Source organism: Ixodes scapularis, unplaced genomic scaffold (genome assembly GCF_016920785.2).
Source record: "Ixodes scapularis isolate PalLabHiFi unplaced genomic scaffold, ASM1692078v2 PGA_scaffold14__6_contigs__length_520768, whole genome shotgun sequence".
Taxonomy (NCBI): Eukaryota; Metazoa; Arthropoda; class Arachnida; order Ixodida; family Ixodidae; genus Ixodes; species Ixodes scapularis.
In genome coordinates, this window is record NW_024609840.1 from 445,211 (window position 1) to 469,251 (window position 24,041).

The 24,041-nt window shown below is 47.9% G+C and overlaps 1 protein-coding gene across 1 annotated transcript; it reads left to right on the plus strand.

Annotated features, from left to right (window-relative positions):
- Positions 1–11,822: 11,822 nt before the first annotated feature.
- LOC121835605 lies at positions 11,823–12,787 on the plus strand. Its single transcript, XM_042290038.1, has 3 exons — positions 11,823–11,882; positions 11,987–12,126; positions 12,226–12,787. Exons 1-3 carry the CDS (start codon positions 11,828–11,830, stop codon positions 12,691–12,693), a joined length of 663 nt encoding a protein of 220 aa, XP_042145972.1. The 5' UTR covers positions 11,823–11,827; the 3' UTR covers positions 12,694–12,787.
- Positions 12,788–24,041: the final 11,254 nt, after the last annotated feature.

Here is a 24,041-nt window from a genome sequence, read left to right on the forward strand (position 1 = left end):
AAAATCTGCTCCCTGACTTTGCTTTTCCCTACTGGGAATCATACTAATTACTAGTCTTGCATGTTCGACTTAATCTTTAATATAAAAAAAAAAAAAACAATCTGGAGATTATTTCATTGATTCGAATAATTACGACTTTCAGGATTCGGGCCGGGACTAATATATTTCAAGTTCCAGAAAGTCTCGGCTGACTTTTACGTCAGTCTACCTTTTCGGGTAGTATGCATTTTCAAAGAGAAAAAAGTGAAAGCCGTTTACAACTCCCTGTAACACCGAATTAGAGCGCAGCTCTTGAGGAGGAGGAGGGAAGGGTACTGGGGGTGAAGTGACCTGGGGGGGGTCACGTGACCTTGGGGGTCACGTGACCTTGGGGGGTCACGTGACGATGCCGATGATGTCATCAGTGACGTCACTGATGACGTCATCCGTGATGATGACGATGCGGATGCCGGTGACGTCATCAGTGACGTCACTGATGACGTCATCAGTGATGATGACGATGACGATGCGGATGCCGGTGACATCATCAGTGACGATGACGATGCGGACTCCGATGACGTCGTCAGCGATGATGACGATGACGATGCGGATGTCGATGACGTCATCAGTGGCGTCACTGATGACGTAATCCGCGATGATGACGATGACGATGCGGATGCCGGTGACGCCATCAGTGACGTAACTGATGACGTCATGAGTGATGATGACGATGACGATGCGGATGCCGGTGAGGTCATCAGTGACGTCACTGATGACGTCATCAGTGATGATGACGATGACGATGTGGATGCCGGTGACGTCATCAGTGACGATGACATCGGGGAGGTCACGTGACCTCGGGGGGTCACGTGACTTTGGGTGTCACGTGACCTTGGGGGTCACGTGACCCTGGGGGAGGGGTCACGTGACCTCTGGGGGTCACGTGACCTTGGGGGGCCACGTGACCTTGGGATGACCTTGGGGGGTCGCGTGACCTTGGGGTGACCTTGGTTACGCCGACGCCGACGGCGACGCCAACGGCGACGCCGACGCCGCTCAAGCCGGGAACGGGCCCCTAAGAGCTGCGCTCTAAAAAGAATGACGTTTGGTAATTTTGACCAATGTGAACCTAAATGACGCATTGACACATTTTCCAAACCGTTGATTACAATGTTCCTCATAAGGTAAATTCATTCAAGAAAATTAAATTACACGTTAGGCGGAGAAACTACTCCATATCGGAGCACACGCAATATATGTGGAACCCATTTGGAAGAGGGGGGAGAAAAGACCACTCACCGATGTCGTGCACGCAGAGGTACGATTAAATGTGGGGAGACCAGGAGCGGGGTGTTGGGATTGAGCGGTTGTCCTGCTGGATCAGCTCGATTGGGGCCAGGACCAGGGCAGGACTCCGGAGATGAACGTCCCGTCGGAGAGCCGGGTCTCTCGATTGAAAAGCGCTGTCTATTTATATTTCATACACAGTCGTATGTTCAGTGCAGAGGGCACAGTTCGAAACTGCACGCCGCTCTTATTGAATGGTAGGTTTTCCCCGAGTCCCTAGGTAGGGAATCCGCATTATGGAGAGGGTAGCCAATACCACTAAATCTGGCACTTTTAAATCATCAGGCTCCGTCTTTGTCCCGTCCCACATTGCACACACGCGAACACCACTTAGTGGCAAAGCTGCAACAAAGGCCTGCCGATCACCTTCGTTGACTCGGGAAATGGTGACCTTGACGAAGATAAAACATACTCCCTCGTCCTCACAAGCCGCCCAGATTATCCGAAAATTCTGGGGGCCTCCTTTCGGTTAGGAACGCGAGCCGTCGGCTTCAGAGTCCTTTAATTAAGCGGTTTCAGTATAGTCGGACGCTTCTGAGCGTAAGCTCCTCGGCGCCGTCTACCACCACTCCGTCTCGTCAGCTACTGGGATTATCCGATACTCCACGGTCTGTCGTTTCGGCAAAGTCAAGACGAGCCGCCGCCTTTCTTTGTCCAGGTCGTTAGAAGAGACCCCGCAGCCCTGGTCAAAAGCTCCTCCAGCTCATCAACGTAATCTCCTGGGCGACGTCTGCCGCGAGGGCCGAGCGTGGATTAGGGCCGAGCGAGCCGGAACTGCCGAGTGCGGGGGCTAGGCCGACCACTGCGAAAGGGCCGGGAGGGGTGTCGAGGCCGAAAGAGGGGGGAAGGCCGGGCGGGTCACTACCAGTTCGGCCGGCCCTCGCGGAAGGGCCAAGCGTGGATTAGGGCCGAGCGAGCCGGAACTGCCGAGTGCGGGGGCTAGGCCGGCGACTGCGAAAGGGCCGGGAGGGGTGTCAAGGCCGAAAGAGGGGGGAAGGCCGGGCACGGCGGCAAGGCTAAGGGAGGCGAAAGGGCCGAGAACGGGTGTGGGGATTAGAGCGATCAGCACACGCGTGGCTACTCCGGCGTCGCGGGAATTCGTTGAAAAGAAGACCGATAGATGGCGCGCCCTGTTCGCCCGACTTGTCCTAACTCAGAGCTCAGCCGATCAAGTATTAAATACTGATAGTGATTAAAGAAATTAATAAAATAGTAGAAAGGTCAATCCATAAACTGCTTAGCCCTATTCTTGCAATATCATAGGGTTCCCCAACCCTTCATCTAACCTTAAGACCTGTTAATTACAATCTCACCATTTAAGATTACACCTATATCTCTACATTGATTTGGAAAAAAAAACTTTACATTTACGGAATTTGCGGCACAGAAATATGTAGTTACAAATGTGCTAATATTTCCTTCATAATATTTACCAGTCATAAATCAAATCACTGGCCTTTTTCATCTCACCAGTGTCAAATGTACTACGAAATTAACAGTTCAATAAATAGTCTGTTATACGAGAGGAACATTACAGTTGAACAGAACATAACGCTTGAATCAATCAAGAATTTCAAACAAATCACGCACGTAAAAAAAGCTTGACGAGTAAAGAAAATTACTGGCACTCCACTTCCAGCCAACAAACCGAATTTGGGGAAATAAGGGTTAATCAACGCTTCTGTGGTATTCAGCTTTAGATATACTGGGAGGCAAACATCTTGCCACACGAAGATACCCATATTTTAACAGGAAAAATAAAATAAAAATGACTTCGAACATAAAAGAATAACCAATCAGAACGTCTCTAACAGTCTATTAGAATAAAAAAAAAATACTTACAATTAGGGCTGTATAAGGCCTGTCGGGCCGATCTCTGTGGGTTACAGGCTGGACTCGTCGAATATTCCTGTCACAGAGTTCGACGCAGTCCAAACTTATCGGATCATGACAAAGCGTACATTGCGTAGCAAGAACACATGTCCCCGATGGTCAAGAGGTCCTCTCTTTGTCACTCACATGGAAGGAAGGGCGGTTCGTTGCGTCTTCGGTCCGTCGAAGTTAGTAGTGACATGTATGCACACTACAAAGGAAGGTCACAGGTGTGTTGGGGCTGCCGAGAGTATATCCATGGTTTGGACTAGAGCCACTAAATGAGCTGCGTCTATAGAGTTTCGGCACTCCGTTCGCTGACAAGGAAGCTGATGTAATACAGCTTTGCTTTGTCGCGAACTATTTAAACATTTGTGGAGGACAAAAAAACGTTTTCTGTGATTTCAGATAAAGCTTCACATAACTGCCAACCATGATTTTAAGCCACAATACGGCCAATGGGGTGGTTATCATTTGAGCCCATTCTCGTTTCGACGTTCTCACTTGGCCCTTCTCAAAACAACTATTCTCAAAAAGATCTTCTCGCTTTGACCCGTCGTATTTGGCCCTTTCCCGTTTTGTCTTTCGCATTCCAACCCTCCTCATTAGGGCCCGTTCTCGTTTCGCCCTTCTCACCTAGCCCTTTTCAATACAGCCATTCTCAAAAATATCTCGCTTTGACCCGTCGCACTTGACTCTTTCTATACCAAAATCGTTTTTTTAGGGTAATATTAATACATTGATATACTTTGTGTGTGTGTGTGTGTGTGCCACACTGCAGGCATACTCTCTCTGCTAAGGATTTTAGCAGTGCGTCGAGGTCGTCCTAAAAGGCTACTAGCTGACAATAAAACAGACCAACTATTTATCGCAGTCAGATCATATTCCGAAATGTCACGTTGTTCGAGGTCTCTCAACTTGGGACAATGCCACCACTTCTATAATGCAGTGGTTCTCAAAAGGGGGTCTGCGAAGACATCCTAGGGGTCCGCGAAGCCCTGTCTCATCAGTCACGCAAGGCAATATTAGTTCTCTTTCTTCACATTGAGAAGAAGCGTTCCAAATTTCGGGAGAGTACTCTCGTGTGTATGTCAATGAGATATGTCTACTTTACATTAGCAGTTAGTTATATCTATTTATTAAATCATTATCATGATAACTTATACCTTTTTATTCCCCGCACCCCAAACGGGGTCCTCCATCATCTCCGCCTTTCTACAAGGCGTCTGCGAAACATCAGTGGTTGAGAACCACTGCTATTATGTATGCTATTTCTGTTCCAACAAAGTTTCCGAATTAACTGTTCATCGCGTTTTTTTCTTGGTTGCTTAGATGAAGGGAAGTAGGCGTCAATGTACGATTCTCAGTGCGTACCTCTACAGATAACATATATCTGATGATATGTTGGGAACCCAACTAAGGTAAGGCTCATCAACAAGGCCGCGAAGGCATAACAACGTTAGAAGCATGCCGAACTAGTGTCATTCGGTCGTAGCGCGAACGGACGAAATGAGAATGGGGTCCAGTTGCGAAAAACACGATTCGGATCTTATGAGAAGGTTCAAACGAGAAGGACCAAATGAGAAGGGGTCGAAATGTGCACGGTTGAAATGCGAATGGGACGTTTTGAGATACCGTTACTCTGAAGCGTAGCTTATTTAGTGGCACACGTTTTGACAATCCGCATGTTCAAGATCGCACTTGGCATTAAGGCGGAATGCGCTGCTGGTGATCGGAGCTCTAAAAACACCGTTTTTGCCGTTTCCAGTAGAGCTAGCGTGGATGGCGAAGATGCCGAGCCGCTTCCCACGATAAAATCACTCCGCTAAGCAATAAAATGCACTAAAACAACTAAAAACTGGCACCACGATGTCCTGATATGCGCACGTTGATCTTGCAATTATTTTCTCTTGAAGAAAATAGCTGTTTCTGCCCGTTTTCAGTTCCCGGTTGCACAACACTGTTCACGATGGCGAACATCGTCGAATTTTGCCGAATGTTCCCCGAACCAGTCGAACAGTCCCCACTAGGGTGCCTACATGCTTCCGCTCCGCTTTAGGGTGGCGCCAACTTCTTGTTACCCTTTCCCAGATCCTCTCCCACCGCCATTTTGACCCACTTCTTATTTGGCTAAACGTACACAACGTTGAGTTTTCGTAGTTTCGACACACCAGCAACACTGTGAGGCCACTTCCGTTTCCGTTCATAAGAGGAGTCGGACGAGTCGGAGGCTCAGCGGGATGGCGGTCGTCGTGACTGTCAGTCTCTTTATTCGGCTGTTTCATACATTGAAGTTGCGAGCAGGAAGCATGCGTTGCGTTTATGGAAACGTGAGTACCCTCGAAAAAATGGAACGCAAAAGACCGGCATCGCACGCCGAAACCTCGCCGTCGGAACGAGAGCGGTGGGCGCTCCCTAGCCCTAACGAGGATTAGCGGAGTGGCGCGAGCGCACGACTGGCGAGTGTGACAAAATGGTCGACGAAACAGCGGAGGCTGCCATGGTAACGAGGTAGGCAACACTGGTTTGTCGGCAACAGGTATCACAAACGTTGTCGCCACCCTAAACAGCGAAGCGGCGGGAACATGTAGGCACCCTAGTCCCCACCGTCCTCCAGTCGACCCCAACCTTATCGCGTGGCCTTGGTCAACGTGACCTCACTTTCTGTGTGTGTTTCGCGGGCTGGACTCCGTCACCCCTGAGCTGACAGGATAATGGAAGCCAAGGTGTTCGGTGAACCAATCGTACGTCTAACTTTAATCACGTGATCACGCTCCTTCCTGTAACCACGCGCAGAGAGCGGGGCAGGTGATGACTGATCCGGCGGGCGCGTAGCTCCACCTGTACTGTCAGCTTAGGAATGAACGGATTCCTTGTCGCTCAAGGACGCCGAGTCCTCTTCGCCCACAAAGGAGATTTGTGTGGGGAAAACGAGAGGGTAACTGTTCCCTCATCACGTCTCTCGCCCTTTCTGAGGGAAAGAGAGGGTGCGCCATGGAGTTTAGCCGAGCGACCTTGGTAAGCAATCCGTTCCGAGGCCGTTAAGGCCCGTTCACACATTTGCGTTCGGAGCGACCACTATGCTTACGAACGAATGCAACCGCTGCGACTTCAACGACAACTGTGCGCGACGTGTACACACACATGCAACCGCATGCAACCATACGAAGCAACAGCCAATGAGAAACGAGCTTCAGCTTTTGCTCCTAGCCAATAGGAAGCGACCCAGCTACGCTTACAAACATGGCGGACGGTTTCGTGCCCGACGCGGGGTAGCGGGGTCCTCACCGGAGCAGCCCGAGGGTTCGGCTACGGCGTACAGTCACGAAGATCTGCTGTGGACCTACAATAGCTGTGTAAAGGCTGGTTCAGACATCTAAAACGAACCCGTTATCCGCGACTGCGTCCGTTGTGACCAGAGCGACCGGAACGATCGCTCTGCGCCGCGCGTACACTCCTGCTACCACTGCAACAAGCGCAGCGGGTCGGCAGCACGGCGACCGCATCTCCGTTGCCGTCAGCTGTTTCAGCGGTGCCTCCAAAAAGAAGGGGACGCGCTGCCACTCACTTGCGTAACAGAAAATAGACAGACCGTCTTCTATGACCTCAAGCTTTATTACTCTTTATTTCAGGATACGCTTGCAGGGTAGTGCATTAAAAGAAAAAGATGCAGTACGCCGTCTTGGACGATCACGACTTTAATACACGACTTTGCCAACAGTACAAATCTCGCCACACGCCTTTTTTACGATTATAAAAGACGATGTAATCTTAGCAACTATATAGCAACGTAGAAATATAATTTGACAGACGATGCGAGCGTTCAGGATTGCTAACACTAATCACCTTTTCGGGCGATGAAAACGAGTAAAAAATTCGCATCCTTTGCACGGTACGCACCAGTAATACCTTGAACTTGAGCACACGCAAGGAATGCGCCAAAAAAGAAATCCGGGTGATGTTTGAGGACACAAATGCTAAGAAAGCACCACTGTAGTCGAAGTAAACAAACACGACGGCACGGGCGTTTCTGCTGTCTTGAGAGTGCCGCCACGAGATCGCCGCACAAGTAGATGGATCTTCCCTTCTAGTACGTGCTGGGTTATCCTAACGACACACGACGAAAATTCACAGTAAAGGATAGCCCTTTTACGGGGAACGATGACCCTTCACCACACCGTCCTGCCGACGATCACCACCGACGCCATGTTTGCAAATAGAAGGAGCCTGGAACGACCGGCATGCAACGCGCGCGACCGAGCTCCTTGACCTGTGATTGGTCTGTCGCTCCCGTCGTTCCCGAACGTAACGAAAAAGTTCAGCCCGGCTCAACTCCTTGCGTTGCGAACGAACACGAACGAAACGACCGTTTGGCGCTTCGTTGCTATGGTAACTTGTCGCTCCAACCGGTTGCATTCGTTCGTAAGCGTAGTGGTCGCTCCGAACGCAACTGTGTGAACGGGCCTTTAGGCTCGCCCCTCCCCTGTGCTCTCCCCTTTCTCAAATACTTCCGTCTGTCTCTGCTCAAATTCGCTATCCGGGTGTCCCAATTTCCAAAACGAATGAGGTAAAGTTTGCTTATATATATATATATATATAAAAGAAAACTCTAGAGCAAAAGGACAAAAAGCGACTGAGACACACGAAGCTCGAAACTCAACTTGAAGCCTACTGTCAAAATTAAAAAGAGACAATAAAAATAAAATGGTTACCAACGAAAAAAAAAAAAGGGTCGATATAAATTTAAAGAAAATTGCCGGCCTTGTTGGCGTTCCCTCAGAGCACCATTATGCTTAAAAATAAACAAAAACAAAAAAGCATGCGCTCAAAAAAAAAAAAAAAAAAAAACATTCACACAAACATGTGGAATGCGCTACATCAGTAGTCTAAAATATCAACGACATATGGGCGATCGTACGTATGTAGCATGATACGTGCAGAATCCCTGTGCAAGCTTCAACACGGGGCTTTTGCGGCAGGGGTTCTGCACGCGGGGCAATCGTGCTACACCCCTTTCCACACCGAGGGAAAATGAAACGGCGTCACTGTGCACGGTGTGAAGGAGCTCAACAATGACGGACGAAACACCGTCATTGTTCCGACCTGATACGGGCAGAAAGTTGTGCGAGAATAGTGAAGACGCGGCTTTTGGCACGTTTACGCTATGTAGGCAAATATGGCTGTGCGCGGGGTGAAGACACAGAACAATGACGGTCGAAGCGCGAAGGGAAATATGGGACGGGGCTTTTGGCACGTGGGGAATATTAAACGGGTCCACTGAGCGTGGGGCTTTTGAGACGTGGGGCTAATGACACGGGGCTTTTGCGACAGGGGTTCTGCACGCGGGGCAATCGTGCTACACCCGTGGAAAGCCACGTCTTCACTATCCTCGCACAACTTTCTGCCCGAATCAGGTCGGAACAATGACGGTGTTTCGTCCGTCATTAGAGAGTTTTAGGGAACCGTTTTTGCACATCCGATACGGTACGATGGGCCCTCCGGTACGAACTGCGCATGCGCCTGTCTTCTGCAATCTCACCGTAATGCGCTGTTGGAACCGTAAGGCACGACCGGCACGACCAATGGCCGACATGGACAGTCTCGCTTGGTTAGCAAAACGGCTATTTCGCTGGCGGAGAGAGCGTGCTGTGGCTCCAAACATGAATAAAATAACTCGTGGCAGTGCCTGGTAGGAGCGCCACGTGTGACAGCAAGTCCATAAAGTTTGAGTCAGCAAAAAAGAAAAAGAATAAAGAACAAAACGCAATAGGACTTTTTTGATAGAAATAAATTGGTGATTAGCGCAGCCAAAATGCGTCTGCTCGGTAGCTCAGTGGATTGGAGCACCGATTTCTTGATCTCGTAGAGGACCGGTAGTGGAGAGTTCGCATCCCGCTCGCCCAGGACAACTTTTTTTTTTTTTTTTTTTTTTTTTGCATATTATAAGTTTTTTTTTATATACAAACATTGGATGTGCATTTTGAGCACTTATCACCCGTTTTTTAGAGCTGCTGTTATGACAGGATTATCTGTAGTGGCACCAGAGTGCGCAACAGCCTTCTGCATCAAGGCTCTGGATACATTTTAGTTTAAAAGTGTTGCATGAATTAAACATTTCTGTACAAATGCTAATCACATATATCCTATAAAACGAGCCCTTTGAATATTGGGTGATAGTTTTAATAAGTGCACAGCAGTAAAGTTACAGGTTTTCCTTTATATTTTCTTCGTGGTCGTACCGTACACGGCGCAACGATCGGTACGCGGGCGTACGACCGTGATCGTCTGCTACATGTACCGTAAGAGAGCAACATGAGCGCCGCATCTACCTCCGTCCCTCCGCCTCCTCCTCGCAAGCGATTTAAAGTAGTAGACAACATCCTTCTACTTCAGGAGCTGCTAGGCGCTACTCCTTTTTCGCTCCAGCACTTTGGAATGACGCAGCGTTGAAAAAGAACTTATCGTTGCGAGGAGCGAAGGAACGGATTGACCTCCTCGTAAATAAAAATAGAGATTTAAGACGTACTGAAAGATACGTCATTTCAAAAATATACACACTGTATGGAAAGTAACGAATTCCCAGAGTCCCTTATGAATATAGAATCCACTGCGGTACTAAAAAGGAAATTAAGGAATTGGTGTCAAGCATTTGAGCTGTAGATATCGTAGCCTAACCGTTGGAGATATTTCGTACTTTTATTTCATGGTTGCGTGAGTAGACTTGGCTATAAACACCTATATTTCATGCTTTAAAGTGTTCCTTTTTGTATTCATTTGTGCTGCTAATTTTGTGTTCCTTTCATTTTTTTTTTTGTGCTGCGGAGTGTTTTTTTTTTTTTTTTTTTTTTGTAACAACATGTATTGTAGTTGGTCGCCTGGCCCCACATAAAACGGAATGCTGCTTTTGTGGGCCAGCTCTTTATTTTGTATGACTTGATCTTAAAATAAAAATTGAATTAAATTGAAAATTGAATTGAAAATTGAATTGAATTAGCTTTGTACAAGAAAAATGACCGCATCAACTTAAGAAAGTGAGTTTATTTTGGTTATTTTTGTATTTTCTTCGAGATTTAATATTTTTAGTTTTATTTGTCCATAGCTTTCTTAATACTCCATCCTGCATTGGGCCTCGAGGGAAAAAGACAGGATCGCTAGCAGACGACTTCAAATGCTGATGATAAGCGCGCGCGAGCGTGTTCTTGTGCCAAATCGAGTTTGCTTTCGGCAACGTTTCAGCATATCAGGAGGTGGTTGGTGTAAACATCATATTTGTTGATGTAAAACACCGAAGTTTGCCCGCTGAGAACGCATGATCTATTTGAAAACAAGTTACCATGTACGGTCGAGGCATTATTTTATTCCCCAAGTATATAAATCTGGTGAACTGAAAGAAAAAAAAACCCAAAATACGCTGGCACATCATTCGTGGTATCCGCACATCATTCCTGGTATCACAACTTTTTTGTTTACTCAAAAGCTACGCCAAGTTGAACGTCCTATGCCTTGCCGCCAACAAGCGCCTTCTCTGAGTGTATCGGTGCTCGGTGGCACCCGAAAGAAATGCGACTGACTCCGTGTCACGGCACACCAAAAAGGATGTTTATTCCCTCGTGCCCCTGCACAAGTCACGGGCCCCACGGCACGCGCGTGCGTGCCTCGCTTATAGAAAGCGGGAAGTTCAAAAGAGACTCACGTACGTCACACTTAGTGCGCAGACAGTCGTACAAAATCACTTTTTCTAAATTGCTTTCGCTGAATAGAGCCAACTCTAAGTCATGGTCAAAAAGATCGAGCGCCATTGTTGTCGGAAAGCTCGTCTGCTTCTTTAGCAGACGAACATTTTAGAACTTCGCCGTGCTAGGGGCGACACGCCGTGGTGCGCCAGTTTTTGTATTACGGAAGCGCATTCATTCCAGTAAAAAAACGCGACGAACTATAAGTAGGTATACTATTTTTTTGGTTCTCTATATATTTAGGGTGCGATCTTTATTTACTTAAGTTTCTGCGATTTGTACAAACAAACGCAAATTTGTCTTTTCTCGATGAGGCGGGTGCAGGTTTCCGTTGCCAGGGGGCGCGACCTGTACCGATCGTCTGCTATCGTCTGCAAATACGGTTCCCCCAAAGCCGTTTCAGGGCACACGATCGGTCCACACGCCCGATCCAAGGTATCGATCGTTTTTGTTTATCGATCGTATTTTGTTCCGGTTCCCTAAAACTCTCTATTGTTGCGCGTCTTCACACCGTCCACAGTGACCCCGTTTCACTTTCCCTCGGTGTGGAAAGCCTCGCCTTCACTGTTTCCGTTCCCTCTGTGCTACGACTGCCGTTGTTCCGATCCTTGACCTCGACTCTTCCGAGGCTACAGCAGAGGGTGCATGAAGTGAAAGGAACAGAAAGGAACAATAAGATTAGGATAACAGACCAGGAAAACCCCTGGGGGAATGACGAAGTAGACAATTCCAGGAGTTTGCAGTTCTTTCGAGGCTGATGGTATTTAAGGCCACATTGGCCAGCAGTGGACTCACTTGCCAAGATGGAAGTGGTTAAGACGCATAAGGGAAAGCACTGTTTTCAACGTCGTAACAAGAATGGGACTGTTGTCTGGCGCTGTGACAGGTATCGTGCCATGAATTGCGGATTGACAGTGCTGACCGAAGAAGGACGCGTGCTTCAGAATCCAGGTAAGCTTTTGCTCACTTCACCGTGTGCTTTTCGATAATAGCCGCGTAGTGTGACGTTGTAACCAGTGCGCATGATGATATTTTATGTCTCTTTTAATTTGAAGGGGAGCACACATATGCACCTAACGACGTGAGTGTTAACAGCTCACGTCTGAAGTGTACCTTGAAGGAAAGGGCCATCGCTGAACCCGACGCTGCTTCCCCAGAGATGTATTCCCAGCATATGAGGAGCTTGGTGGGAAAGGCAAGTGATATCGATCTAAGAATCATACAGCGAAAGAGTGTTCATAGTGAAGTGTAATATTTCTGAACCTATCTTTTCTCTCTCTCTGTTTTTTATTAGGTCGAGGAAGACGTCTTAGCTCAGCTTCCGACCTTTGAGAGTGTGCGCCGTACGATCTACCGAGCTAAAAGACAGAACCAACCTACACTGCCCAAGACTACAGCTGACGTAAATTTAGCTGGAACATACACTGAAACCTTGGACGGAAGAAAGTTTCTTCTTTTTGACCTGTCAACCAGTGCTGGTCACATCATCTGTTTTAGCACAAGCGACGCACTCACAGAGTTTTCTGAGGCGAGCGAGGTTTTTGTCGATGGAACCTTCTTCGCGTGTCCATCTTTGTTTTATCAGTTGTTGACCATAAGCGTCGTGAAAGGGCGGTGTAGCTTTAATGTCGCTTATTTTTTGCTACCGGCAAATCCCGCGACGTTTATGTACAGGCCTTCGAACATTTTAGGACAGCTCGAACTGACCTTAGCCTTTCCGTTTCGTTCGACCTTGTCCGAACGGACTTCGAACTGGCGCTGATTCAGGCCATCCTCTTCCTTTTTCCTGGCGCCCGTCACCGAGGCAGCCACTTCCACTTTTCCCAGGCAATCTGGCTGAAAGTTCAGGAGCTTGGACTCTCGAAGGCCTATCGCTTGGACACCTGCGTGGCCGCTTCGTGACAAAGGTGATCAGTCTCGCTTTTGTCTTCAGGAACTTCGTGCGAGTTGCTTGGGGCAACCTGAAACTTACGGCACCTACGGACGCGCAAATTCCACTTTTGATTCTTTATTTCGAGGACATTTGGATGATGGGTAACTTCGACATTCAGCAATGGAACCAGCATCAGAACCGTGGTGCCCGTGCAAACAACCTGAAGGAGGTCTGGCACAAGTGAGCCCCCAGTATTTTTTCTAAACCCAATTTTATTGCTGCCTGTATAAATATAACCGAAGAAATCATTTAATAATTGCAGGAAAATAAACAACATGGTTGGAAAAGCTCATCCAAACCTGTTCGCCTTCGTGGATCTTCTAAAAAAGGAGTACGCCACGAGTCGCGTATCCCTGCTGCAGCTGTCCAATGGCGGACAAGCTCTTAAGCGGCTAAAGAAGTGGAACAAGAAGGACGACGCCATCAAGGAGCTGGAGGACGACTTGCGGGACGGCGCCCTAAACTTGAACGAGTTTCTTCAGAAGATCCAACGCTACTGCGGCATTTAAGCGTACCAACTCTGTTGCTATGCAAATGTTGTAAATATGTTTTGTGAATAAATAAGTTTCATGAAAGGCTAAGAGCCATTTTGAAGCGCTATTAGATATATGATTAAGCAAAGTGCATCAAGGGGCCGGTCAGGGATCCGGCTACGTTTACGCTATATAGGCCAGTATAGAACTACGTTACAAAGACTGGTAAAAAGAGTTGAAAAACTTCGAGGGCAAGAGAAAACACGGGAACAACCTGGGATGTTGAATACACGGGGCTGTTATCACGGGGGAATTGAGTCATGGGCTTCTGAAACAGGGGCTTTTGCAAACGGGGCAGAAAGAACGGGGCGCTTGCCGCGGGGCTAATGACACGGGGCTTTTGACATCGTGGGCTTTCGTGCACCACCCGTTCCAATGACGGCATGATTACGTTACTCACGCTCGCGTGCCCACTTATTGTCGCTTAATTAGAAGCAAAGTGCTCCGCCGTCATGGTGAGGACCCGGCCACCTTATCTGAGGATTCGCGTCATTCGCTCCTGATGAAACTGGCCATTTTAAGGCGGGGCAAAAGGACGGTGTGTCAGTCGTGGTCATTTCACACGGAGCTTTTGTCATCGGGTGCTTTCTTGCACCATCCGATCGTACATAGATCATCAACATTCTGTAAAGCGGTCTCCTTCATGGAACTTCGAAGTCCACTGTAATAAGTGTTCGTGTGATCCTTTGCTGGATAAAACACAGATTCCGGGGAAGTAGGAATCCAAAAAAGCGGCAGAAAGTGTAAATGAGTATGACGGTTGCATGAGTGCGTCGTCACTCGTTTCATCAAATAAGGAATTCAGGTTCATTTGGGGTGAGGTATAATAAAGTGTGTATATATGTTCGTTTTCTTTTTTTCAAAATGAAATTCAGTTGTTTGTAGCGCTCCGAGTGTGCACGCCTACTTCTTTGTGCTCATTTCTTTTGCGCCTTTAAGTATAAGATTTTGCACCTAACTCACTACTGGTTAGACCCGAAATCGAAACCAACATTGTCGTCTGCTATCAGTGCCTTGACGCCATGTTGGAGGCATTCTGCGTCTTATTGTGGCAGCGGTAGTGCCGTAGTCAGAGAGCCGTCTTTTTATAATCAGATTTCAGAATATATTTTTCCCTAGTCAATTGCAAAGAGGTTTCTCACCTGACACGAAATGTTGTCCATAAACCCGTAGTTGGGGTACGAAGCTTGTCTAACATAATAATCTAGAGCGAAAGTTCCATGCATTTGGCCACGACGGAATGGCGAGGCATAGACCCGTGGACATAACGGCGGCCCTAGTTGGCGGTCCCGATGAACCCATTTTGGTTCAGGCGCCTTAATATGCACAAAGAAACAGCAAAACATATATAATTTCTGTACCACGCTATTTTATTTTTTACTTTGCAGAAATACACCTGAATCGCGCGTTGACAAAATTAAACAAAGTTTACAAGCGCTCGAGCAACTTCAACTTCTGGAGGCAAAGCTAACACGCCTAAACCAGCCTATTTAAGCATGCTTCCAGTAATAAGCTAAAGGTATTTCCAGACTAAAGCGTGTTTCACATGCAGCGGTTTTGGCCCTAGAACGGCGCGATTTCTGCCGTCCCGGCGCTTTGGCCAGGGGGGCTATGTTGCGCTTTTTGGACTCCCAGGAGACTTGGAAGAGGGAAGTGACGTCAACGACTAGAGCAAACGTAGATTGGATGTTGACAGAAGAAAACGAAATCAACACCCAATCTGCGTTTGCTGTGTCGTTGACGTCACTTCCCTCTCCCTAGTCGCCTGGGAGTCCAAAAAGCGCAACATAGCACCCCAGCACCAGCGGTTGAGCGGCACGAGCGCCGCGACGGCAGAAGTCGCGCCGCTCTAGGCCGAAATTGCTGCATGTGAAACATGCTTACCACTGACCATTATATGCCACTGCGTTCTTGCAATGTCGATGAGTAGATTCTGCATAACTGGCATTACCTTTATGTGCGCGTTTAGCGTGACATAAGAACATTGAAAAAGCCGGTTCAAGACTTCGATCCACGAAGTTCCTTCGGCGTGGTGCAAGGGTACTCCGGCAAGTTTTATGCTATCAGCTCCACTCAATATCGGTGACCTAAATTTTGGTCCCAAATCGTCGCTTCGCCTGTTATGGCTTATCTGTCGACACCTTTGTATGGTAAGGGGTACCAGTCCTCCTAAAAATGGTGCAATGTCCATCGTGCCCGCACTTTATCCCAGCCTGTCTTTAGCCAAAAAAATAGGTAAGCTTTTGTCGGTGAGCTTTTGTCCGGCTACTTAGTGAGCTCGTGCACAAATAGAAACTCAGTGCAACGTCAATTGCTTTCTCATAGAAACACGGTTAATTAATCTTAATTCTTTTTTTCTACTCGCCTTGCAATTTTTTTACATCTCTTTTAAGCATCTCTGATTGTTCTTCCCCACCATGGCAATCCCGTCGCTTTTGCTTTCTAACATACTGCCCCCGACTACGTAATCTTTCAGGATTTTCTTGATATAATTCATACCTGCTCATAAATCCTACGAAGGACGGTCTGCAGACAGGTTCGAACGCGAGTCACCGCGAGGTCCGTTCTTCGAATGCTGCAGGGCAATGAGTTCAAGAAGAAACATGGCACGCGGCATTCGAAACACGGTTCTCGCGGTGACTTGATCGTGTCTGTCAGACTGTCTTTTGTATGAGGTGTAAGCGGTGTGATCCGGGTTTCAATTTAGAATTCTGTCGGGCCTTTGGATCAAAAAGGAGCAAATCCTATTCCGTAGTTCTCCTCGTTTGTATTGTATCCAAACGTTTGCTTAGTAGACTTTTTCTTTGCAAATTACCTAGATCGGTAGCACATAGGATTCGGAGTGCACAGAATGTGTAATATGTGCGATAGGCTTAGTTTCCCTCGTAGGAATATTTTTTTTTTTTTTTTGGACCCCCTCAGACATTACACATCAAGTATACTCCGAATATATCCTTGGGATCATGGTAAGTTTATTTTTCTTCTGTTGGCTGGGGTGCAGAAAAAACTGAGGTTCTGCCTCTTGCCTTTCACTGTGAGGGCTCATAAAGTCGGAAGTAGTAGTACGCGACGAAATGAAGCTCCTGACCTCGCCGCGTGAAGACACTGCGCCACTCAGCCTAGAGGGGAGCCAAGAGGCTTCTGTGCAAACAGGGCTTGTGCCCGTGCCCTTTTGGGCAAGCACATAGAAGACAAAGATGTTGAGACAATTTAGGAGCCCCGTGTATTATAGCGAAAGCTAGAGCACGAGTTCATAGCACTGCGAGAGGATCTGGATGCACGAGAGCTCATGCAGCGGGATTACGTTGTTTCGCTTTTCCAGACTTCACTCTGCTGTGGCAATCGCTCGCTCAAAATGTGTTAAAAAAAGAAAGGTTTTTAGGCCGCGGTGAAAGAAACACATTTTTCCTCCACCGTGCTCCACGCCAGACTCGTCAAACCAAACAGATCTCCAAACAGAAAGGAGCGAAACCAGGGCGCGCCATCTATCGGTTTTCTTTCCAACGAATTCCCGCGTCGACGAAGGAGCCACGCGTCCACTGATCGCTCTAATCCCCACCCCCGTTATCGGCCCTTACGCTTCCCTTAGCCTTGCCGCCGTGCCCGGCCTTCCCCCCTCTTTCGGCCTCGACACCCCTCCCGGCCCTTTCGCAGCGGTCGGCCTAGCCCCCGCACTCGGCAGTTCCGGCTCGCTCGGCCCTAATCCACGCTCGGCCCTTCCGCGAGGGTCGGCCCAGGGGGGATGCTGCCAGGCCGGGTACGGCGGCAAGGCTTAGGGAAGCGTAAGGGCCGATAACGGGGGTGGGGATTAGAGCGATCAGTGCACGCGTGGCTCCTTCGTCGACGCGAGAATTCGTTGGAAAGAAAACCGATAGATGGCGCGCCCTGGTTTCGCTCCTTTCTGTTTGGAGGTCTGTTTGGTTTGACGAGTCTGGCGTGGAGCACGGTGGAGGAAAAATGTGTTTCTTCCACCGCGGCCTAAAAACCTTTCTTTTTTTGACACATATTTTGAGCGAGCGAGCGAGCGATTGTCACAGCAGAGTGAAGTCTGGAAAAGCGAGACAACGTAATCCCGCTGAATGAGCTCTCGTGCATCCAGATCCTCTTGCAGTGCTATGAACTCGTGCTCTAGCTTTCGCTATAATACACGGGGCTCCTAAATTGTCCCAACATCTTTGTCTTCTATGTGCTTGCCCAAAAGGGCAGGGGCACAAGCCCTGTTTGCATAGAAGCCTCTTGGCTCCCCTCTAGGCTGACTGGCGCAGTTTCTTCACGCGGCGAGGTCAGGAGCTTCATTTCGTCGCGTACTACAACTTCCGAGTTTATGAGCCCTCACAGTGAAAGGCAAGAGGCAGAACCTCAGTTTTTTCTGCACCCCAGCCAACAGAAGAAAAATAAACTTACCATGATCCCAAAGATAAATTCGGAGTATACTTGATGTGTGATGTCTGAGGTGGCCAAAAAAAAAAATATTCATACGAGGGAAACTAAGCCTATCGCACATATTACACATTCTGTGCAGTCCGAATCATCTGTGCGACCGATCTAGGTAATTTGCGAAGAAAAAGTCTACTAAGCAAACGTTTAGATACAATACAAATGGGGAGAACTACGGAATAGGATTTGCTCCTTTTTGATCCAAAGGCCCGACAGAATTCTAAATTGAAACCCGGATCACACCGCTTACACCTCATACAAAAGACAGTCTGACAGACACGATCGAGTCACCGCGAGAACCGTGTTTCGAATGCCGCGTGCCATGTTTCTTCTTGAACTCATTGCCCTGCAGCATTCGAAGAACGGACCTCGCGGTGACTCGCGTTCGAACCTGTCTGCAGACCGTCCTTCGTAGGATTTATGAGCAGTGTGACCCCGGATTAACGTTTAGGTATTAATAGACCCTTTCAGAAATTCAGTGCCATCTGGTGGTTCGTAAAGCAGTTTAGGTTTTGCCCTATCAATGGCGGAAATGAACTTGTATCGGCACCGTCACTTTCGCAAGTCGACGGCACGCGAGGAATTGTTCAGTGTGAGTTCTTTCTCGATCACTTTCAGGTCCATGGTGACCAAGAACGTGCATTCAGAACAAAGCTCGAACCCACTGAGATGCCTCGAGAAAATTCTATACACCAAAGTGCTTTAAAGCCGATTGTGTGCCACGACAGATTGACTGAATCTGAGCAATTAGAAATAAACGCTTACGTAGCTCTTGTGTTCCAGCCCTACTTCGCTTCGTACTGACCCCCGAACGTACAGGCCTCGCAAGATCCGCTTAGGAGCATCTTCAACGTCTTCCTTTATCAGTCACTAGAAGGCCGCCATTCGTATGGCACAGATGCCGTTCCACAGACGATGATGATAGTGATCAAAGTGGCCAGACTGAATTTCGGAAAGGGTCTATTTTATCAAGAAAATCCTGAAAGATTACGTAGTCGGGGGCGGTATGTCATGAAGCAAAAGCGACGGGATTGCCATGGTGGGGAAGAACAATCAGAGATGCTTAAAAGAGATGTAAAAAAATTTCAAGGCGAGTAAAATAAAAGAATTAAGATTAATTAACCGCGTTTCTATAAAAAAGCAATTGACGTTGCACTGAGTTTCTATTTGTGCACGAGGTCACTAGGTGGCCGGACAAAAGCTCACCGGACAAAAGCTCACCGACAAAAGCTTACCTATTTTTTTTGGCTAAAGACAGGCTGGGATAAAGTGCGGGCACGATGGACATTGCACCATTTTTAGGAGGACTGGTACCCCTTACCATACAAAGGTGTCGACAGATAAGCCATAACAGGCGAAGCGACGATTTGGGACCAAAATTTAGGTCACCGATATTGGGTGGAGCTGATAGCATAAAACTTGCCGGAGTACCCTTGCGCCACGCCGAAGGAACTTCGTGGATCGAAGTTTTGAACCCGCTTTTTTAATGTTCTTATGTCACGCTAAACGCGCACATAAAGGTTATGCAGAATCTACTCATCGACATTGCAAGAACGCAGTGGCATATAATGGTCAGTGGTAAGCGTGTTTCACATGCAGCGATTTCGGCCCTAGAGTGGCGCGATTTCTGCTGTCGCGGCGCTCGTGCCGCTCAACCGCTGGTGCTGGCCAGAGCGCCGCGACGGCAGAAATCGCGCCGCCCTAGGGTCAAAACCGCTGCATGTGAAACACACTTTAGTCTGGAAATACCTTTAGCTTATTACTGGAAGCATGCTTAAATAGGCTGGTTTAGGCGTGTTAGCTTTGCTTCCAGAAGTTGAAGTTGCTCGAGCGCTTGTAAACTTTGTTTAACTTTGTCAACGCGCGATTCAGGTGTATTTCTGCAAAGTAAAAAAGAAAATAGCGTGGTACAGAAATTATATATGTTTTGCTGTTTCTTTGTGCATATTAAGGCGCCTGAACCAAAATGGGTTCATCGGGACCGCCAACTAGGGCCGTTGTTATGTCCACGCGTCTATGCCCGCCATTCCGTCGTGGCCAAATGCATGGAACTTTCGCTCTAGATTATTATGTTAGACAAGCTTCGTATCCCAACTACGGGTTTATGGACAACATTTCGTGTTAGATGAGGAACCTCTTTGGAATTGACTAGGGAAAATTATATTCTGAAATGTGATTATAAAAAGACGGCTCTCTGACTACGGCACTCCCGCTGCCACAATAAGACGCAGAATGCCTCCAACATGGCGTCAAGGCACTGATAGCAAACGACAATGTTGGTTTTGATTTCGAGTCTAACCAGAAGTGAGTTAGGTGCAAAATCTTATACTTAAAGGCGCAAAAGAAATGAGCACAAAGAAGTAGGCGCGCACACTCGGAGCGCTACAAACAACAGAATTTTATTTTGAAAAAAAAGAAGAAAACGAACATATATACACACTTTATTATACCTCACCCCAAATGAACCTGAATTCCTTATTTGATGAAACGAGAGACGACGCACTCATGCAACCGTCATACTCATTTACACTTTCTGCCGCTTTTTTGGATTCCTACTTCCCCGGAATCTGTTTTGTCCAGCAAAGGATCACACGAACACTTATTACAGTGGACTTCGAAGTTCCATGAAGGAGACCGCTTTACAGAATGTTGATGACCTATGTACGATCGGGTGGTGCACGGAAGCACCCGATGACAAAAGCTCCGTGTGAAATGACCGCGACTGACACACCGTCCTTTTGCCCCGCCTTAAAATGGCCAGTTTCATCAGGAGCGAATGACGCGAATCCTCAGATAAGGTGGCCGGGTCCTCACCATGACGGCGGAGCACTTTGCTTCTAATTAAGCGACAATAAGTGGGCACGCGAGCGTGTGTAACGTAATCATGCCGTCATTGGAACAATGCTGGTTGAAGCTTGCACAGGGATTCTGCACGTGAGGCTATCATGCTACATACGTACGATCGCCCATATGTCGTTGATATTTTAGACTACCGATGTAGCGCATCCCACATGTTTGTGTGAATGTTTTTTTTTTTTTTTGAGCGTATGCTTTTTTGTTTTTGTTTATTTTTAAGCATAATCTAGTTAGCTTCAATGGTGCTCTGATGGAACGCCAACAAGGCCGGCAATTTTCTTGAAATTTATATCGACCCTTTTTTTTTTTCGTTGGTAACCATTTTATTTTTATTGTCTCTTTTTAATTTCGAGCTTCGAGCTTCGTGTCTCTCAGTCGCTTTTTTGTCCTTTTGCTCTAGAGTTTTCTTTTTATATATATGTAAGCAAACTTTACCTCATTTGTTTTGGGACACCCGGATAGCAAATTTGAGCAGAGACAGACGGAAGTATTTGAGAAAGGGGAGAGCACAGGGGAGGGGCGAGCCTAACGGCCTCGGAACGGATTGCTTACCAAGGTCGCTCGGCTAAACTCCATGGCGCACCCTCTCTTTCCCTCAGAAAGGGCGAGAGACGTGATGAGAGAACAGTTACCCTCCCGTTTTCCCCACACAAATCTCCATTGTGGGCGAAGAGGACTCGGCGTCCTTGAGCGACAAGGAATCCGTTCATTCCTAAGCTGACAGTATAGGTGGAGCTACGCGCCCGCCGGATCAGTCATCACCTGCCCCGCTCTCTGCGCGTGGTTACGGGAAGGAGCGTGATCACGTGATTAAAGTTAGACGTACGATTGGTTCACCGAACACCTTGGCTTCCATTACCCTGTCAGCTCAGGGGTGACGGAGTCCAGCCCGCGAAACATACACAGAAAGTGAGGTCACGTTGACCAAGGCCACGCGATAAGGTAGGGGTCGACTGGAGGACGGTGGGGACTGTTCGACTGGTTCGGGGAACATTCGGCAAAATTCGACGAAGTTCGCCATCGTGAACAGTGTTGTGCAACCGGGAACTGAAAACGGGCAGAAACAGCTATTTTTTTCAAGAGAAAATAATTGCAAGATCAACGTGCGCATATCAGGACATCGTGGTGCCAGTTTTTAAGTTGTTTTAGTGCATTTTATTGCTTAGCGGACTGATTTTATCGTGCGAAGCGGCTCGGCATCTTCGCCATCCACGCTACATCCACTGGAAACGGCAAAAACGGTGTTTTTAGAGCTCCGATCACCAGCAGCACATTCCGCCTTAATGCCAAGTGCGATCTTGAACATGCGGATTGTCAAAACTTGTGCCACTAAATAAGCTACGCTTCAGAGTAAAGGCCCGTTCACACAGTTGCGTTCGGAGCGACCACTACGCTTACGAACGAATGCAACCGGTTGGAACGACGAGTTACCATAGCAACGAAGCGCCAAACGGTCGTTTCGTTCGTGTTCGTTCGCAACGCAAGGAGTTGAGCCGGGCTGAACTTTTTCGTTACGTTCGGGAACGACGGGAGCGACAGACCAATCACAGGTCAAGGAGCTCGGTCGCGCGCGTTGCATGCCGGTCGTTCCAGGCTCCTTCTATTTGCAAACATGGCGTCGGTGGTGATCGTCGGCAGGACGGTGTGGTGAAGGCTCATCGTTCCCCGTAAAAGGGCTATCCTTGACTGTGAATTTTCGTCGTGTGTCGTTAGGATAACCCAGCACGTACTAGAAGGGAAGATCCACCTACTTGTGCGGCGATCTCGTGGCGGCACTCTCAAGACAGCAGAAACGCCCGTGCCGTCGTGTTTGTTTACTTCGACTACAGTGGTGCTTTCTTAGCATTTGTGTCCTCTAACATCACCCGGATTTCTTTTTTGGCGCATTCCTTGCGTGTGCTCAAGTTCAAGGTATTACTGGTGCGTACCGTACAAAGGATGCGAATTTTTTACTCGTTTTCATCGCCCGAAAAAGGTGATTAGTGTTAGCAATCCTGAACGCTCGCAGCATCGTCTGTCAAATTATATTTCTATGTTGCTATATCGTTGCTAAGATTACATCGTCGTTTATAATCGTAGGAAAGGCGTGTGGCGAGATTTGTACTGTTGGAAAAGTCGTGTATTAAAGTCGTGATCGTCCAAGACGGCGTACTGCATCTTTTTCTTTTTTTAATGCACTACCCTGCAAGCGTATCCTGAAATAAAGAGTAATAAAGCTTGAGGTTATAGAAGACGGTCTGTCTATTTTCTGTTACGCAAGTGAGTGGCAGCGCGTCCCCTTCTTTTTGGAGGCATTGCTGAAACAGCTGACGGCAACGGAGAGGCGGTCGCCGTGCTGCCGACCCGCTGCGCTTGTTGCAGCGGTAGCAGGAGTGTACGCGCGGCGCAGAGCGATCGTTCCGGTCGCTCTGGTCACAACGGACGCAGTCGCGGATAACGGGTTCGTTTTAGATGTCTGAACCAGCCTTTACACAGCTATTGTAGGCGCACAGCAGATCTTCGTGACTGTACGCCGTAGCCGAACCCTCGGGCTGCTCCGGTGAGGACCCCGCGTCGGGCACGAAACCGTCCGCCATGTTTGTAAGCGTAGCTGGGTGGCTGGGTCGCTTCCTATTGGCTAGGAGCAAGAGCTGAAGCTCGTTTCTCATTGGCTGTTGCTTCGTATGGTTGCATGCGGTTGCATGTGTGTGTACACGTCGCGCACAGTTGTCGTTGAAGTCGCAGCGGTTGCATTCGTTCGTAAGCATAGTGGTCGCTCCGAACGCATATGTGTGAACGGGCCTTAACGGTATCTCAAAACGTCCCATTCGCATTTCAACCGTGCACATTTCGACCCCTTCTCATTTGGTCCTTCTCGTTTGAACCTTCTCATAAGATCCGAATCGTGTTTTTCGCAACTGGACCCCATTCTCATTTCGCCCGTTCGCGCTACGACCGAATGACACTAGTTCGGCATGCTTCTAACGTTGTTATGCCTTCGCGGCCTTGTTGATGAGCCTTACCTTAGTTGGGTTCCCAACATACCATCAGATATATGTTATGTGTAGAGGTACGCACTGAGAATCGTACATTGACGCCTACTTCCCTTCATCTAAGCAACCAAGAAAAAAAAGCGATGAACAGTTAATTCGGAAACTTTGTGTGAACAGAAATAGCATACATAATAGCAGTGGTTCTCAACCATTGATGTTTCGCCGACGCCTTGTAGAAAGGCGGAGATGATGGAGGACCCCGTTTGGGGTGCGGGGAATAGAAAGGTATAAGTTATCATGATAATGATTTAATAAATAGATATAAATAACTGCTAATGTAAAGTAGACTTATCTCATTGACATACACACGAGAGTACTC

Excerpts from the sequence above, each read along its gene's own strand:
- LOC121835605 (XM_042290038.1), top strand. The coding sequence starts at position 11,828 with ATGAATTGCGGATTGACAGTGCTGACCGAAGAAGGACGCGTGCTTCAG. Across the intron at positions 11,883-11,986 it reads ACGCGTGCTTCAGAATCCAG|GGGAGCACACATATGCACCT; the intron begins GTAAGCTTTTGC and ends TTTAATTTGAAG. Across the intron at positions 12,127-12,225 it reads TGAGGAGCTTGGTGGGAAAG|GTCGAGGAAGACGTCTTAGC; the intron begins GCAAGTGATATC and ends GTTTTTTATTAG.